Genomic DNA, 19,364 nt, shown 5'->3' with positions numbered 1-19,364 from the left:
TTAAAAAAAAAAATAGGGAAAAATGAAGGGGGGGAATCGGAGGGGGAGACGAACCATGAGAGTCTATGGACTCTGAGAAACAGACTGAGGGTTCTAGAGGGGAAGGGGGTAGGGGGATGGGTTAGCCTGGTGATGGGTATTAAAGAGGGCATGTACTGAATGGAGCACTGGGTGTTATACGCAAACAATCATGGAACACTACATCAGAAACTAAATGATGTAATGTATGGTGATTAACATAACATAATTTAAAAAAAGCATTTGCCTTCCGCTCAGGTCATGATCCGAGGGTCCTGGGATCGAGCCCTACATCGGGCTCCCTGTTCCGTGGGAAGCCTGCCTCTCCCTCTGCCACTCCCCCTGCTTGTGTTCCCTCTCTCGTTGTCTCTCTCTGTCAAATAAATAAATACAATCTTAAAAAAAAAAAATTCTTACTATATAGATACCTGATGCCATTGATGGGGGGCAGAGGCGGGGGACTGTTCCCAAGTAGCATGATAAGTCCATTAACAGCTTGGTTACTGTCTTTGTGAGTAGGAAGGGGTATGGAAGCGACATACGACTATTTAAGCATAAGATGTCCTCAGTGTAGGTATCTAATTTGTTTTGATATATTTTTAACCAAATGAGTCTCATTGACAAGGAACAAATGAGACTAAAATTCAAATAACATGACATATGTAAAAAATGATTTTGCCTGTTGTCATTGTGTACTTATACATCTATATAAATTAGTATATCTTGGAGAAAAGATTTAATATAAATGTGTAATATTATAATAAAAATTAAAGCATGGCTTCTCTGAAAGACAGATTCTCTGTTTTTCCAGACTATATATATTATGTTGAAGATGTATTGGCATGAACTAGCTTCCAAAGATATTTTCCTCTAAAACTTTGTTTTGTTGCTTGGACTAATAATTTACATTTTCTTTAATATGGTTTGTATTTTACTTAAAAGTCTGGTGCCAGGGGCGCCTGGGTGGTGCAGTTAGTTGAGCATCCCACTCTTGGTTTCCTCTTGGGTTGTGATCTCGAGGTTGTGAGATTGGGCCCCAGCTCGGGTACCATGCTGAGCGCAGAGTCTGTTCAGGGCCTTCTCTCTCTGTCCCGCTGCCCCTCCCTCCTCCCTCAAATAAATAAATCTTTTTTAAAAAGTTTGGTGCAGTGTTAACCTAATTTAGTCAGACTTAACAATTATTTCTTACTATGTGATATTAACTACATGCTCTTAATATTTTCCTTTGACCTTTACTTCTGAATCTTCCCATTATTATCTTTATCCCTTTCCAGCTAACCTTGAATGAGACATCTATACTTGGTTACTCCCTTTTCATAATTGCTTTTCAACTCACATTGAACATTTACCTCTGTAAACGTGTCCTCACTAAGGTTTAGAATAATTTTTTGTTTTCTGCATGTGGTGCTCTTAACTACCCTTTATTTTCTTTGGCTTATAGGATGTCCTTTTATAAATGTTTGTATCAATGTTCATTTGTTTTACTTTTCTGACCTTTCACAGTCTTTACCATCTCTCTGCCTTCCTTACCTTTTTAAAAATCATTTCTTAAATTTTAAATTCCTTTCAGTTTTCTGGGGATACTTTCTCTCTAAATCTTCTCAAGAACTCCAGTGGCTTTCAGCTCTTACCTATATTAGTATGGCTTCTAAAACTATCACTAGCCCAGATCTCTTTCTCAGAACCAGATTTATGTTTTCATCTGCTTGTTGGACATCTCCATCCATGTAGCATACCAAGGAATGTAAACATTAACATGTCCAGAACTCATGTGGGAGTTTTCAATTTTTTCTTTCTCCCTCATCTTTGCCTAGTCCTTCTGAGCAATGTCATAAATTTGTTTTCTCTTCATTCCTCTTTTGTCACTTCTTTGTAGGCCTTCATGCTGTCATCTAGACTAGTTCTGCCAATAGAAATATACTACAAGCCACTATAATTTAAATTTTTTACTTTTAGTAGTCACATTGAAAGAGTAAAAAGAAACCGTTAAAATAAATTTTTATAATATATTTAATTCAACATAATTAACGTATTATGTCAACATATAGTATTTTTAAAGAAATATTGAAACGTTTTACCTTGTTGTATATCTTTGAAATCCAGTGTATATTTTATACTTAGAGTACATCTCAATTGAGACAAGCCACATTTCAGTGCTCAGTAGCCACATATGGCTAGTGATTGTCTCCTGCAGTGTAGATCTACACAACTATAAGAGTTTTCTTCTGGTTTCCCAGCCTTTATAGTCTCTCCTTAACTGGTTCATTCTCCAAATCACTGGCAAAGTTTATCCTGAAAAACAAATTTGGTCATTTCATTCACTTGCTTTAATACTTCCATTTATTCGCTGGTTCCCATGGAATTATTTTCTTATTTGAAGCCCTTTACAATCTGGTCCTAATATATTACATCAACTTCATATCCTGCTAATATTTTCTTCCCTATCTGCATTGGCTTCTAATTGTCCTTTTAACTGTGTTCTTTCTTCCATTCAGAATATTTTTTTTCTTAGACAAATTCCTACTTTTTTTTTTTTTTTAAAGATTTTATTTATTTATTTGACAGAGACACAGTGAGAGAGGGAACACAAGCAGAGGGAGAGGGAGACGCAGGCTTCCCGTTGAGCAGGGAGCCCGATGCGGGGCTTGATCCCAGGACCCTGGGACTGAACCACCCAGGTGCCCCCAAATTCCTACTCTTTAAGACCAACTCATTAAAGTCTTCTCTGTTATCATCAAATAGAGTTAATTTCTCAGTCCTATATACATATGTATGTGTGTGTATACAGACACACACACACACACACACAGATCTGTGCTCATGAGCACTTTCTGTTTACATGCCTCTCACTATTTTGTTTCCCTGGAGCTTAGCACACTTACCAGTCTTACGGTTTAGCATGCTTGAATGAATAAGCATATGTGTTTGGGCTACCCTTTCATTCAGAAAATTTTGTATCTTTAATTTTTTATCCTTTCAAAGGGGAATCGATAGGTCATCATTTGTGATGCTGGATTATCACTCTAAATAAGGGATTTTGCTTTTCTTCTAGGTTCAAGTAAAAAGACAGTTGAGAGAAACAAAAGACAAGAAAACTGAAAGCTCTTTAAAGAAGCAGCTCTCCTGTTGTGAAAATTCTAAAAGCTGTATGAGGTTAGTGATGAATTTTAGAAGTAGAGTCCGAATGTTTAAAACCAGAAGATAGCTAATAAAAAAGAGTACTCTCTTTTTTTATTTAACGATGTGGGATTTAAATGTATTTAATTAACTTCTTTTAAGGCACATACTTGATAATTTAAGAAAGGATCAGCTGAAATCTGAGAATAGAATTTGAACTCTCTTTGAGGAGTTTTTTTTGTTTTTTTCTGTAATCTGTTTAGATATTTTTGTAAAATGAAAATGTTATAGTAGTGTAAATTAAAGCTTACTCATTTCTGTATATGGCAAACCAATAATGAATAAGCACTGGTACACTGACCACATTTTCAGTAGCACTGCTCTAGTATTTATGTACAAAAAGTAGAAAGTAAATAATGATATAGCACAACATTCTTCATGAGACAGTTCTAATTGAAACTGCTTATTATTATCTTTATAATTTTCTTTTTTTGTATTGTAGCAGGCACTTGGTACCTACCATAACAACCATTTGTGTTTTAACATGTTTGGATTTGTTTCTTTAATTACTGTTGTTAAAATGTAATTGCCTAGAAATACAGTGCTTAGTACTTGAGTTTAATAGGTATTTAACATATTTTTTGAACTAAATTGAGTTAATAATGTACTGGAAATTAATTTATAACTAATACTTAAATTGTTCTAATACATTTAAAAGTTAAGCCCATTTTGATCTGACATATATTGAGAGCTGTCCAAAAATTGTATTCTTAAGACAATACATACTGTCAAATTCGTAATTAAACCTATGATTCATTAGTACATTTAATCAGAATACTAACTCCTTTTTTTTTTTTTTTCTTTTAAAGATTCATTCATTTAGTAGGGGGAGCGGCAGAGGGAGAGAGAGAGAGTCTAAGCAGACTCTGTGCTGAGCATGCAGCCTCGCTTGGGGTTTGATCTCACGACCCTGAGATTACAACCCTAGCTGAAACCAAGAGTCGGACACTTAACAGACTATACCACCCAGGCACCCCAAGAATACTAATTTCTTAACAGAGTCGATTTATTTAGGTACTAAACCGTTGGCAGTAGTTCTTAAGGTTTATTAAATCATGCCACAGTTTATAACACTGCAGCTCTTTAGATCTTTTTGGAAGTTATGGACTTCTTTGAGGATCTGAAGAAGGCTATAGACACCTTCTACCGGAAAACAGGTCATAAAATATACTTACAGACAAAACTTTGTATGTGATTTTAAGGGATTCATGGAACACCCATTCAAAGAGCCCAGCCATAAACCCAGTTTGCATTAGAGCAAATTTTATTAACATCTTCTTTTAACTATGAGTCAGTTTTGATTCTTGCATTTATGTTTACATAGAAAATAGTAGCACGCTTTCCCAGCACACTGAAGAACTTCTGCTAGCTTCATTCTTGATCCATCTCCTATCACTAGCTATGACTGTGTCACGGATATACATTTTTATGCTTCCTCTGAATTACCACAATTCTTTGGCCCTTACTGAGAGTGCAGTGGTCATCACTGTATGTCCTATAACAGGGCCATACAGTGGGTCTAACAGCTGAGATAGTCCATATGCTTAACTGCTTTTTCTCAGGGATGTGTGGTAGCACGATGGTACAGAGAAGTAGCAGATGCAAAATAATAATTTGCTTTTGCCTACCAAGTCAGCCCCTTCATGATTTCTCCCAAGGTGGAAAATCTGTCAGCTGTTGAATATTTATAGTATATTCTTTTTTGGAGTCTTTGGATGTTTTTAGCATTCCTTTCATTCAATCTTAAATTCACTGCATATAACCTAGTCTCTACAGCACTTAGATATCCATTCATTGTTGCCTCTCCCTTCTAAAGTAGTACAAAAATCCTGACACCCCTTCCTTTCTGATGCTTTCTACCAGTTCCAGGGAAAGGGATTGTGGTATTTTTTTTTTCTTGGTAGTGAAACTCCCTTGTAAGTCATTGGAGTGGAGAGTAGCAACTGAGTGGGGAGTGGCAACTGGTCATGCTTTCTTTGCTAGAATTTAAAATTCAGTGCATAATCCATTTCATTTTGCTTGGCAGTGAATTGAAAAATAAATGAGCAGAACAACAATTTTCTTTTAGTTATTTCACCTCTTTATTAATGTTTACAGGAAAAAAGTCCTAAAAGAAGATCTGTTAAATGCAAAACTTAATGACTTGAAGATGACACATAGTAAGTGACCTTTTTTACTTGTGTTTTCTACCTTTTTTTGTTTCTTTAGTGCTTGTGTTAAAGTTTTCTTGGTTACATTTTGGTTTGGAAAATAGTCATACACAGAACTCTACTGAGCTCTGTACATTGTGTTCAGTCTTCTATAAACCTTTCATAGAATCATTTATGCTGTTCCCCCCCCCCCTTTTATGCTCAGCTTTGAGGGAGGGAAGAGATTTGAGTTTGAGTGCATGTGCCCACACGTGGGTGTTAGTGTGTGTGTTAGAAAAGGAAAAGGAGAGAAGAGTGTTTTCTAATTACTTGGTGATTAGCAGCCTGCATATGGTCTTATTCCACTCATTAGTGCAAAAGTCCTTAGGGGAGATGAGGTAACATACCTTGTGGGCCAGAAACTGTAAGCAGTAGCCTTATAGTTACTGAGAGAGGTCTGTGGCAGTAGGAAGTTAATTCACAGTTCCCAGAAGAAGTTGTGGTTTGGCCTCTAGCCACACTTCTAACTTGAAACTTTTGTTTGGAAACGAAGATGAGCAGTTAAATATTCCTTTTGTTCTTGTCTAGTGCATGGTCCTCTAATGTAGGAAAGCTTTGCAAGGGCCTGAGAAAAATGGCACCACAGTGCTTTGTGACTCTTCCTCAGGGTTTAGGCTGTTTTTTCTGTTGCAAAGAAAAACTTACTATAAGTTGTTTGTAAGCAAGGGGGTGAACATTTATTTTCCAGGTTAGGTTACAATGAATTTCTATTTATAGATCCAAAGAATTAATGAATTCATTGTTCTTAAGAGTAAATGATAATCAACATTTTTTATAGATTATGAGATTTGGATGTTTTTACTTTTTCTGATTGGAATTAACATGATCTCTCAGGTTCATTGATCCCCAGATTTACTACCTTTGAATTTACTATTTATATAAAATTGCAGTATAAGGACTTCTGTGGTCACACAGGATTTTCTTTGCTAAAAACTTTAGATATCAAAACTTTTTCTGTCATTGCTATAGATTAGCATCCTTTTTTATGGATAGCCTTTGCTCAGTAACTCTAGGATCTGATATAAAATTTACTGCTGAGGAAGATTAAATGATGTTATAGACTTTCTTTAAATAATTTGGCATGCTCTCACTGTATTAATCTTAATTTTAAGACTACTGTAATTTCCTTTAGCATATATCTTCTGCATGGCCTTATTTTTAGGGAGAGAAAACTATTCCTGCCAGAAGGTTAATATGGTCCAAGCCCTGTAACCTAGTGCTGTGTCTACTTAAGTTAAGATGCCTGAGTTATTTGTTTGGTTTAGGGTAGTCAGAGATACTCATTATGCTTTATGAGTGGATACTACAGAAGTACTAATAATACCTAGGTAATTATGAGCAAATTTTTTTATACATCTGGATTGATTTGAAGGTACTTGGTGATTTTCCTTTTAGTTTTTTCTATGATACTGCTTTGTACTTGGGGAGTTTAATACATCCAACATTGCCAGTTTTACTTCTTGCATTGAAGTAGATTCAATCATCATACCTGATGACATAGTTAGCTTGTATTTAGGCATTGTATTTAATGAAAATTACTCATATTTAAGTTCTAAATCCGTACACAGCATGTACTCAGTATGAGATGTTCATACTAGTAGAGCCAAAGAGAATTGAGATCAGCTCACACCATTCAACAAACCATACTAAGCACAGTTCTAGACTCTTAGGAGTATAGTAGTGTATAAAAGAGACAAAAAGTGCTTGCTCACGGAGTACCTTCTGTGGACAATAAAAAGATAAATGTATAATATGACAGGTGGTGATAAGTGCTTTAAAGAATAGAACAGGGTAAAGTGATAAAGGGTGATGACATCGTGGAGGTGATATCTCATTAAGGGGTCAAGGAAATCCTCTTGGATAAGTTTATATTTGAATAGCAACCTAAAAGAATTAAGGGATGAAGCCATAAAGATATCTCAGGGAGGAGTGTTCTAGGTGAGACAACAGCAAGTGCAAAAGCCCTGAGACAAGAACAACTTTGGTATGGTCAAGGAATAGCACAGAGGTCAATATGACTGGAATGATTGAGTTAGATAGGTAGAGGAGGAAGAATTAAGACATTGGTGGGCAGGGCCTTTAGGGCCTGTGTGAGATGAGAAGCATTTTCTGGGGTAACATGATCTGACATATGGTTAAAAGATAACTCTGCCTGTTAAGAAGGGAATAGATCATAAGAGGACTGAGAGACCAGTTAGGTGGCTATTTTCTAGGCCACAGATCATGGTAGATTGGGTCAAGAAGGTATTAGTGGAAGTAGTGAGAAGTGGTTCAATTCTGAATATATTGTAATATATTGTAAAGGTGAAATTAACAGGATTTGCTGATGGATTGGATGTTGGGTATAAGGTTGATTCTGAGATCTTGGCCTGATGAATTGTTAAAATGGAGTTGCTGATTACTGAAATGGTGAAGGCTGGTTGAATGATTAGAAGGGTATAATCAGGAATTCTCTGTTGAACTTATGTAAGATGCCTCCTCTACAACCAAGTAGAGGTGCTCTGAAGAAATATGGATGTTTGCATGTCATATGCAAATAAGATCTATTTATCTTCGGGCCATCTTACAGATGGTCTGCAATTTACAATGCTTAGACGTAGGATTTCTGACTTTTAGTGGTGTGAAAGTGATACACATTCAGTAGAAAGTGCACTTTGAATTTTGATTTTTTTTCAAGGCTAGCGATATATAGCACAGTACTCTCTTGTGATACTGGGCAACTCCCAGTCAGCCATGCAATCACAAAGGTAAAAAAACTAATATACTTAAAACCACTCTGTACCTGTACAACCATTCCGTTTTTCACTTTCAGTATTCAGTAAATTACATGAGATAGTCAACACTTTATTATAAAATAGGTTTTGTGTTAGATGATTTTGCCCAACTATAGGCTAATGGAAATGTTCTGAGTGTGTTAAAGGTAGGCCTAGGCTAAGCTGTGATGTTCAGTAGGTTCGGTGTATTAAATGCGCCTTAAGGTATTTTCATTCAACTTATAGTGTGTTTATTGGGATATAACCCCATTGTAAGTCAAGGAAGGTGTGTAATTAGAAAAAGTTTGATTCTACATTTAAGGAAGTTTTACAAATACCTCAGCTATTTATTATACCTGTATATTAATTTTTATTTATGATTTTATTTAAAAACAGGAAAAAAAACAATGTCTAGATCTTTATTAGTTTCCTAGGGCTGCTATAACAAATTAATCACAAACTTGCTGGCTTAAACAAACAGAAATTTGTTTTCTTACCATTCTGGAGGTTAAAATTCTGAAGTCAAGGTGTTGGCAGACCCATACTCCTTCTGAAGGTTCTAGGGAAGAATCCTTCCTTGCCTCTTCCTAACTTCTGGTGTCTCTTGGCAATCCTTGGCATTCTTGGGCTTGTAGCTGCATCACTGGAATCTCTGTCTCTGTCTTTATATGTTCTTCCTCTGTGTCTCCCTCTATATAATTTTCTCTCTCTGATAAGGACACTCTCATTGAATTTAGTTAGTGTCCACCTTAATCCAGTATGGTCTCATATCAGTCTTACCTTATTGCATCTGCCAAGATCCTGTTTCTTTTTTTTTTTTAAGATTTTATTTATTTATCTGAGACAGAGAGTGCAAGCGGGGAGGAGTATCAGAGGGAGAGACAGAAGCAGACTTCCCGCTGAGCAGGGAGCCCCATGTGGGGCTTGGTCCTAGGATCCTGAGATGGTGACCTGAGTCGAAGGCAGAGGCTTAACCAACTGAGCCACCCAGGTGCCCCAAGATCATATTTCTAAATGTCATAATATTCTGAGGTTCCAGGTGGACATGAATTTTGGGGGGATTCTTTCCAGTACAAGTTCACTAAAGAGCTGTTTTAGTATTTATAAAATAAAATTTCTAAGCGATATGAAAACAGTGTACCCCAACCCTGGTGCCTAGATTGTGTTCTCCAAATACCATTTTCCAATGAAAGTACCAGGGCACCTTGAAATAAATGACTGATTCCAGGTTTGAGGTAATAAATAAGATGTGCCTAGAACATTTTTCTAAAAGCAAGGAGTTTTTGGGGCGCCTGGGTGGCTCAGTCGTTAAGCGTCTGCCTTCGGCTCAGGTCATGATCCCAGAGTCCTGGGATCAAGCCCCGCATCGGGCTCCCTACTCTTTGGAAAGCCTACTTCTCCCTCTCCCACTCCCCCTGCTTGTGTTCCCTCTCTCTGTCAAATAAATAAATAAAATCTTTAAAAAATAAATAAATAAATAAATAAATAAATAATAAAAGCAAGGAGTTTTTAAACACTACTTGCATCATAACAAAAAGTCTTTGGAATCAACTTGATTGGGCTCCCTCTAGCCAAAAATGGGGCAATTTGAGCATCAAGAAGAGTAATAACTATAGTTATTGAGACCATACAGATATGTTGAAGTCCAAGAGTTCATCTTGCTACCTTATAAGCAAACAGACTAACTAATTGGTCTGTTTAGGAGGATGCTAGGAGGTTAACTTACTTTGAAAACCGGTATATGAAGAAAAATATCAAAGCATCTCTCATGCCTTTCCTAGGTAAACTGTACATCAGGATAATTGAACAGTAATAAAGGAAAAGTTAATTTTTTTAGAAATATTTCAGCAAATAATTTTAGATGGAATTACAGATTTTGAATATCAGCATTTTGTAAACTCTGATGAATTAATGGATCCTAGGCAGTGATCAGCAATGGCTGTTAGCATCACAAAGGAGAGAGCAGCAAACATTAAACACCTCCTTACGGAAGTAAATAATAGATATACAGTAGTAAAAACAAAAAACCCTGTATCTGATTAAAAATCTGACTACTGATTTACAGGATGTATAGAAACACAGAAGCATATTAAGCAACTACAAGGGGATGCAATCAGCAAAATTTTAGACACAAATGACCTGGTTTCTGCAGTCCGAAAATTTCAAGGAGTTTAAAAGGGATGGAGAACCCATCAATTAAAGAGACAAACATTAAGCAATCACAATTTATGGATCTTATTTGGATCCTTATTCTAACATGTCATAAAAAGAAAGTAAGCAAATATAACTTGGGGCACCTGGGTGGCTCAGTTGGTTAAGTGTCCGCCTTCAGCTCAGGTCATGATCCCGGGGTCCTGGGATCAAGCCCCACATCAGACTCTCTGCTTAGCGGGAAGTCTGCTTCTCCCTCTCTCTCCTGTTCTGCCTGCTTGTGCGTGCATTATCTCTCTCTCTCTCTGTTAAATAAATAAAATTTTTAGAAAACAAAAACAAATACAACTATGGACAATTGGGGAGAATTGAACATTGGGTATTTGATATTAAGGAATTACTGGGGTTTTGTTTATTTGTGAGAATGGTATTAAGGATATTTTTTTCCCAAAGAGCACTTGTCTTTTTGGAATTATATACTGAAATATTTACGTATTAAATGATACAGTGTCCGGAATTGTTTCCAAATGATCCTGAGAAGGTTGTAGATAAATTAACACTGGATATGAATTAATAATTTTGGAGATTGGGATGTGGGTATATGGGGATTTCATTATGCTATTCTGTCTACTTGTGTATTGTTTGAAGTTTTCTGTAATTAAAGAAAAATGTACTGTGAGAATTTAATTGGCCGTTTCCCCCCTCCCCCCATATTGTTACATAAAGTTATTCAAGACCTTATAGTTAACTTCATCAAAATACGGTGTATTGTCTTGGGTGTATGAGTTTTTTCCTATATGATTCTAAGTTTCTTGTGGGTATTTTCTAAATGGCATTTTCCAGGGTATCATGCAAGGTGGTAGTGACTATAAACTACTTACTATTTGATCGTCCGTGGCTGCAACTACCCGATAACAAAAGATAATTGATCTATAGGTGTAACAGATAGAAAACTGAGATTCAGGAAGCTTAAGTAATAAAAATATGCATGAAAACAATACCAAATTCAGGGAAATAGTTTCCTTTAATGAAGGAAGGAGACAGATTAATGTAAAATAAAAATGGCTAAATGTTAACATTAGTCAAATCTGCTTTGTAGGTGTCATTTTTTGTACTTTATGGAATGTTCAGAATCATTGATAATTGTAAACTTTCAGACAGTTTTAAAAGGCTCGGTATCTTGGCCAAGATCACACAGCTAACAGTTGGAGCAGCCAGAATTTGATCAGTCTTCTGACTCCATATCCGGTGCCTCTTCCCACCACACAGTAATACTAAAGCATGATATTAGTAATGTTACCCATCTTAAGCCTTTCACTTTATGGTTGTCTGCAGCCTTTATAACTCAAATTATTATCTTATTTATTTTGATGGCTCTTGTTTGGATGTACTTTTGAGCTAAAAAATAATTAATATAAAATTAACTATCATTTTGATAGCATCATGTCTGTTACCTACTTAATAGATCAATTAACCTTATTTTGCCTTACCTTTCAGAAATGTGTTATCAGTCTTTTTTTTTTTTTTCCAGACTAAAGTTCATAAACCACAGCTATAGGAATAGGACCTTTAAGAGTTTTTACCTTTACTTTTCCCTTTCCTCCCTCTTACACTGCTGGTGGGAATGCAAGCTGGTACAGCCACTCTGGAAAACAGTAAGGAGGTTCCTCAAAAAGTTAAAAATAGAGCTACCCTACTGATACAGGAAAGACATTATTAGGGTTCGAAGCCAATGGCCAAGAAAGAATTCTTGAGTCGTCTTTGGTGCAAAAAAGTGGTTTTATTAAAGCATGGGGACAGGACACGTGGGCAGAAAGAGCTGTACCAGGGTCATGAGGAGTGGCCCATTATATACTTCCAAGTTGGGAGGGGGTTAGGGATAGCGCAAGTCTCTAAGGAATTTTGGAAGCAAGATTTCCAGGACCTTGAGCGGGCTAGCTATTGTTGGGAAAAGGTCATTTATTACCATCTAATAAAACCTTAGTCATGAGACCCTTCAGATGTATATCGGTGGGCCATCTGCTTGGGGGGTGATTGCCATCACATATCTTGGACGGTTTAGAGATAAAGGAAGTTTCCAAAGGAATTCTTATACATTAAAGTAGACTTACAGCTCAGGCTAGGATTGCCAGTTGAGTCCCTAGAGGAATGTCACTCTGCCTGTTTTCAAGGACTTGTCAGTGGGCTCTAGATAGTAAATTTAATTTTTCTTCTGCCTTTGTTTCCCACATCACCTACGACCCAGGGTATTTACCCCAGAGATACAAATGTAGTGATCCGAAGGGGCACCTGCACCCCAATGCATATAGCAGCAATGTCCACAGTAGCCAAACTTGCGGAAAGTGCCCAGATGTCCATCGATGGATGAATGGATAAAGACGATATGGTATATATATACACACACACACACACATACATACATAAAATGGAATATTACTCAGCCATCAAAAAAATTAAATCTTGCCATTTGCAGCGATGTGGATGGAACTAGAGGGTATTATGCTTAGCGAAGTAAGTCATTCAGAGAAAGATAGTTATATGATTTCACTCATGTGGAATTTAAGAAATGGAACAGAGGAGCATAAGGGAAGGGAGGGAAAAATAAAACAAGATGAAATCAGAGAGGGGGACAAACCATAAGAGACTCTTAATCATAGGAAACAAACTGAGGGGTTACTGGAAGGGAGAGGGAAGCGGGGGTGGGGGGTTGGGGTAACTGGGTGATGGGCATTAAGGTGGGCACGTGATGTAATGAGCACTGGGTGTTATATTACAACTGATGAATCACTGAACTTTACAGTAATACACTATATGTTAATTAATTGAATTTAAATTAAAAAAAAAAAGTGAGTCAGCAGCCCCTTCATTCAATGTAAGGCAGTGACATAGAGAGCTACTAGCATCTAGTGGTGCTCCTGTCTGATCACTGCCCTTTGCTGGAAACATTTCTTTTGAAGTGTGTGTTCATTGGTTCTACTACATTAAAATTTTCTCCTTTTTAAAAAAATTTTTTTTTCATGTTCCGATTGAGATTTCTTAGATACTTTTTATTAACAAACTGCCTCATTAGAAGACCCTAAGAGAACCTATAAATGTCACTTGTAATTGTCTCAAAGTTTAGGGCAGTAATGAACCTTTATACAAGAGAAAAGCAACCTTGGACCCTTAAATGTAGGCATTTGATGGCTGAGCACAGAACAAAGAGATTAAGGTGAAGGTAGAGTTAGTGGCAAGTTAAGCATATTAAATACATCTTTATTTACTTACCAGTTACATTGAACAGGAGCCATTGTGTCCTAAAGATAATTTACATTTCTTTTTATAATAAAACTTCTTGAGAAAACCTTGTTTCTTTACCTAGGACTGCTTAAGTAGATTTTAGAAGCAACTCGGTGTAGCTTCTTCCATTTCTTAAAGGTTTTTGAAGCAGGAAGGGACTGTTCTGTGAACATTTATGTGTGACTTTATGCCTGAAGTTATTTATCTTTATGTTATACACTACTCAAACTAATGAATAGAGCATATGAAACTGTGAAATTCTTTTATCTGAATTAGAAATTATACATTAAAATTGTAGCAGGCCTAATAGATTTTATTGGGAGTTGGGCCGCTTGGGTTTTGTACTCGTTTTCCATTAAATTATCTATGACTGTAGTAAAATTATGTAAACTGTTCTGGTTTCTTCATTTGATAAAGATACTGGTGCCTCACTTGAAGATACTGGGAAAGGTTAGATAGCATACCTTTGGCAAATGTGTTAAGGAAATGTTACTTTCTTTACTCATGCTAGATAACTGAGTTGTCATACTTTTTTTTTTTTTTAATTTTGAAGTCCTTTATGTACTTAGTTCTTAGAATGAACATTAATCTTTGGTTTGGGCTAATAGTTTATAATTGATGTAGTTTGTAAAAAGTATCCCCTTTTCAGACATTTCTTAATGGAGTGCTTCTTTAAGTACATGCTAGATCCATTTAATTATGGCTTTATTAACTTTGGAATCAATTAATCAAGCTGTAATTGGGTACCTGCCAAGTAATGGGCTCTAAGCTTAAGAGCCTTTTTCATACTTGTTTGTATTGTAGAAAAGATGTTTTCATGAAACATCTTTTGGGATTAGTATTTCATGAAACATGTTTAGGATGTGCTGAATTCAAACAAATAAGACAAGCTTCCAGCTAAGCGTAACAGATTGATAAGCATAGCACCTGTTTAATTCCCTAATCCTTCCCAGAACCCTACTAAAATGACAACAAAAGAATGAAAAGAAAAATTTTAAGCTACAAGACCAGAGAACGAGGGAGAAGAGACAGCAGATAAGAGATGTCCACAAAACTTGCAAGTGATTGTGTGAGGTGAATGATAAATTGTCTTAGCAGATGGGGCGGCTGGCTGGCTCAGTTAGTAGAGTTTGTGACTCTTGATCTTGGGGTCATGAGTTCAAGCCCTATGTTGCAGGTGGAGTTTACTTAAAAAAAAAATTGTCTCAGCAGTAAGCTGAACCTTTCATGGGGAGCAGGGAGTTAAGAAATCGGTTTACATACCATAGAACCTTAGGCAGTCTTGGGTCTGAGGACCTCCATTATCTTTGAAAGCAGGGATATGGGTGGTGCCAAAAAACAGAATTGGTTAAAGTGTTTTAAAGGACTTTATCCTGCAGTCTTGGCTGAACAGGGTAGGGGAGGATTCCACCCAGGCAAAGACTGGAGCCTTACTCTGTAGAGTGAGTGGTTAAATCAGATTAAACTCTGGCACAAATGAGGGTAGAGGAGACAAAAGAGTAAAGAGAGGGAAATTAAGTCAAATTTTAAGGCCTCTAATTCTCTACCCATGGCACTTGCAGTGTTGCTTATTCCCAGATTGGGAAATAGGAGGCATCTTCTGAGATACTCTCTTACCTAAGAGAAAAGACTTGAGATTTTGATATTTGGGAATTTCCAAATGAAATAGATCTCTGCTTGATCACCCTACAGTGAAACCCATTAGTCGAAACGCTCTGACCACCCATCCTCACCATTTTCAATCAGTATTTTAGTGTCTCACAAATCAAGGATCACCAGATATTTGGGGGAAACCTCCAGTATAAGAGAGATCAAAACAGAGACAAAAGGAACTGGATAGAATAAACCAAGTGCTGGGAAACAGGGAACAATTTAAAAATTAATATTCTCAGAGATAAGGGATAGTTCATCATTGAAACGAGAAAGACTAAAAAAAGAAAACTCTTGGAAATCAAAAATGTTATAGTAGAATTCAACAGGGATAGAGGATAAACTGAGAAATCTGAGAAGGTGAGACAAAAAGTTGACGAGACAATAGGGTATTAGTCTATGAGGTTCAGTACCAAATAATAACATTTCAGAAAGAAAAAAAGCTAAAAGGCAGAAAGTTATCAAGAAAAGGTACTACAAAGGAAAATTTCCCAGAGTAGCTGGGTGGGAGTATCTGGATGAAGAAATAACCTAATACCTGGTAAATGAGGAAAGAACTAATGTGCTTCATAAAATTCTAGAACTCTGCAGATAATAAGATCCTAAGAGGTTCTAGAGAGAGAAAACAGGCTATGTATAAAAGAATGTTATCAACAATGGATGGAGCACTGGAGCGATGTCTTGAAAATTCTGGGGAAAATAATTACCCAGGACATTCTAAACCCTGTTAAACTGTTAATCAAAGTGTTAGGGTAGAATAGACATTGTCAAACATGTAAGAGCTCAAAAATTGATTCTCACACACCCTTCCTCAGAATTTTGCTGGAGGATGTGCATGCTTCACTAAATAAGAAAATAATGAACAATGTGAGATTCAAAAAATGAGTTCTGACTTAGGGAAAAGGTAAATGGGATTATCAGGTTGATGATAGAGGATAGTTCAGAATGACCATTAAACAACTTTTAGAGAGTTACCAGTTCAGACTGGAGCAGGACAAAGGAATAGCATTTCCATGAGAGTGGGAAACAGACTTTGTGGATGAGTTGATGGGCTTGAGTGTATTAAGAGGAGATTTATACTTTTGTTGTAGAGTTAGCTAAATTACTCATAGGTAATAAAGAGAAAAAAGGAAAAGAGAAAACAAAATAGTTAATTAACCCTAGGAAAAGCAAGCAGTTGTACAAGAAAAATAATCTTAATTTAGTATATGGTTCAGCCGTGAATAATGTTTATACAGTTATATTAATGTAATATTGCTTATATCAAATGTTGATATGTAAAAAAGAACATTCGGTGGAAGCAGCTAAGGAAGTGGGTGGGGCAGTGGTCTAAGAGAAAAGTCTTTATCTTCTATAGTAAAAAAAATTAGAAAATATCTGAAACCAAAAAAATCAAGGTAGAGTAGTACAAGCATGTTATTTAGAAATAAAGAGGCCAATATTAGAAGAAACAGTTAAGGGGTTTGATGAGTGCTTTCAGGGAGTGGGAATTTCTGTAGTTTTTCTCTATAAGCCTAGAAGTGCTGTTTGACTTCTTAAAGTTTGTACATGCATTACTTTGATAAAAAATGAAATGTAAAGGCCTATCATTGCTGTCCCAAGGCAGATAGATTAGTAGGGTGGATATGTGAAATGGTCTCTAGGAGATTACAATTTAGATATATCTACCAGTATTGAATATTGTTATTGGAGCTGCTCAGTAATTACCTGAGAATTACCCAGAAATAGGTGAAATACCTTTTGAACTAAATTTTCACATTTAGCATTGGCCAGAAAACGAACAGTTCTTCCCATAGAGAGCGTTCTGTCTAATGGTGGCTTCCTGAGATAGGTTTTCAAGTGAAGGAGTGTTATGTAAACTTTACAAACTCATAAGTATTAAGTGAATGAAACCTGAGTGAAAACAACTCAATACCCTTAGGGTATAAAAGACACTATTGGAACAACACAGCAATTCAAGCGGAGTTGAAGGAAATAGTTACTTTTTTTTTTTTTAAGATTTTATTTATTTATTTGACAGAGAGAGACACAGAGAGGGAACACAAGCAGGGGGAGTGAGAGAGGGAGAAGCAGGCTTCCCACAGAGCAGGGAGCCCAATGCGGGACTTGATCCCGGGATTCCGGGATCATGACCTGAGGCGAAGGCAGATGCTTAACAACTGAGCCACCCAGGTGCCCCAAAATAGTTACTTCTAGGAATGTGGCTGGATACCTATCACACATTTTTATTCCTGGTTTGATGCGCAATTTAAAAAATCAGTTTGGGGCATCTGGGTGGCTCAGTCGGTTAAGTGTCTGCCTTCGGCTCAGGTCATGATCTCGGGGTCCTGGGATCGAGCCTCATGTCAGGCTACGGGCTCAGTGGGGAGTCTGCTTTCTGTCTCCCTCTGCCCCTCCCCCTGCTCATCTCTCTCTCTCTCTTTCTCCAATAAATAAATAAAATCTTTTTTATAAATAAAATTAGTATCATCTTTTAAATGTACATTGAAGAGTAAGAAAATAAGTTCCTGGAACTCAGCTAGTACCCCTTTGCCCAATGTTGAAATTACATTCGTTAGAACAGTTCTGTATGGGATGTGTGAAGGATGGATAATAGCAGGAAACCAAACAGCTGTTGGATAGGAACTTAAAAAGAAATTAGTATGCTCTTAAGTAGAAAGTGACTTATTATCAACTGGACTGACAGAAGAAACCCCAAATGTATATGGTCTTACAAATAGCGGGAAACAGGCCTCCTCGTTAGAGTGATTTATTTTGAACAAAGTCACTAGGCCCTTTGGGAGGCAAGCAAGGCAGAAGATTGAAAGGTCTGTTGTCGTTTGCACGGTGCACTTTTTATAGAGTTCTGAGGGGGGAGCAGTGAGAACAGTAGCAGCAGCGGTTTATCGCAGACAACAAATACATTGAGAGGTAGAGAAGACTAAGAACATAGGCTCCGTGGTAAAGAAAAACTAAAAGCAGTAATCTGTAGAGATGTTAACACAATTTTTGTGGTTAGCAGAAACTGTCTTTTATCTTCCTTAATCTGGAAGTATGTATCCATAGAAATAAATTTCCTGATATGACAGGTAAGACCAAAAAACCCAAATCATAAGCAGTGCAGCCAAAAACATTGCTATAACAGAAAGCTATTTTAATCAACACTTCTGCTCTTCCTACTTTTAACGTTTGAGGAGGAACCAGGGTACTTGACATTGGTGCCAGTAGCTAAATGATAATTTATGGTTGACAAGGGCTGATGGCCCCAGTTCCTCGGGTCAGCTCCATTTGAGGTGGGTTAACAGTTACTGTTTTTTAAGTTATAGCAGGAAGGGACATAGTCATTGCATTACTGATACTAATTTCACATCTTGTATATACTTCTTGTAACAAGGTAGTTTAAGTTTATATTGGCTGCCAGAAAATGTTGACTAGAATTTTAATACTCATGCTCTGAGCACAGCACTTGTACATGTTTCACACCAATTTTCTGTGTTGTGGCTTTTTAAATTTTCTTTGTATCTGCAGCTTAACAAGATAAAATTAGCATTAGGAAAAATTATAAAATGCAGGTACTATTATTTTAATTGGAACTTTTCTACGTATTTTAACTTTCTGGTTTACAACCTTTTATTTTTTTATTTATTTTATTTTTTACTATTTATTTAGAGAGAGAGAGTGGGGGTGGGAGGGCAGAGGGAAAGAGAATCTGAAGCAGGCTCTATATCTAGCACAGAGCCCAGCATGGGGCTCCATCTCATCACCCTTAGATCATGACCTTAGATCACCCCTTTCTGTTTTGTTTTTGGTTTTGTTTTGTTTTTACTGTTTTTGTTTGTTTTTTAAGAGAGAGCAGGGCGGGGGAGGGAGTAGTAGGGTACAACCTTTTAAAATAAAAATTAAGGGGCACCTCGGTGGCTCAGTCGGTAAGCGTCCGACTCTTGGTTTTGGCTCAGGTCATGATCTCAGGGTTGTGAGATGGAGCCCTGTGTAGGGCTCTGTGCTGGGCCTGGAGCCTGCTTGAGATTCTCTCCCTCTGCCTTTGCTCCTCCCCGCCCTCCCCCCTTCCCCCCCCCCCCCCCCTTGAGTGCACTTTCTTGCTTTTGCTCTAAAATAAATAAATGAATATTAAAAAAATAAAAATTAAGACAAGGTAACTGAGTCTTTT

The 19,364-nt window shown here is 36.9% G+C and overlaps 1 protein-coding gene across 1 annotated transcript in view; it reads left to right on the top strand.

Moving 5' to 3' along the window:
• The window catches only part of LOC102738489 (protein SCAF11), a 534,109-nt gene that overhangs the window by 43,734 nt on the left and 471,011 nt on the right, over window positions 1-19,364 (top strand). Inside the window, exons 6-7 of the mRNA XM_081821541.1 lie at window positions 3,071-3,171; window positions 5,293-5,374. Coding sequence (XP_081677667.1) covers window positions 3,071-3,171; window positions 5,293-5,362 — 171 coding nt within the window. The 3' untranslated portion in view covers window positions 5,363-5,374. The remainder of the gene's footprint in view (window positions 1-3,070; window positions 3,172-5,292; window positions 5,375-19,364) is intronic.

This window comes from Leptonychotes weddellii, chromosome 5, assembly GCF_054177405.1.
Source record: "Leptonychotes weddellii isolate Sample4059 chromosome 5, ASM5417740v2, whole genome shotgun sequence".
NCBI classification, from domain to species: Eukaryota; Metazoa; Chordata; class Mammalia; order Carnivora; family Phocidae; genus Leptonychotes; species Leptonychotes weddellii.
The sequence above is the reverse complement of the archived record's forward strand: the minus strand, read 5'-3'. Positions and strand labels throughout refer to the sequence as shown.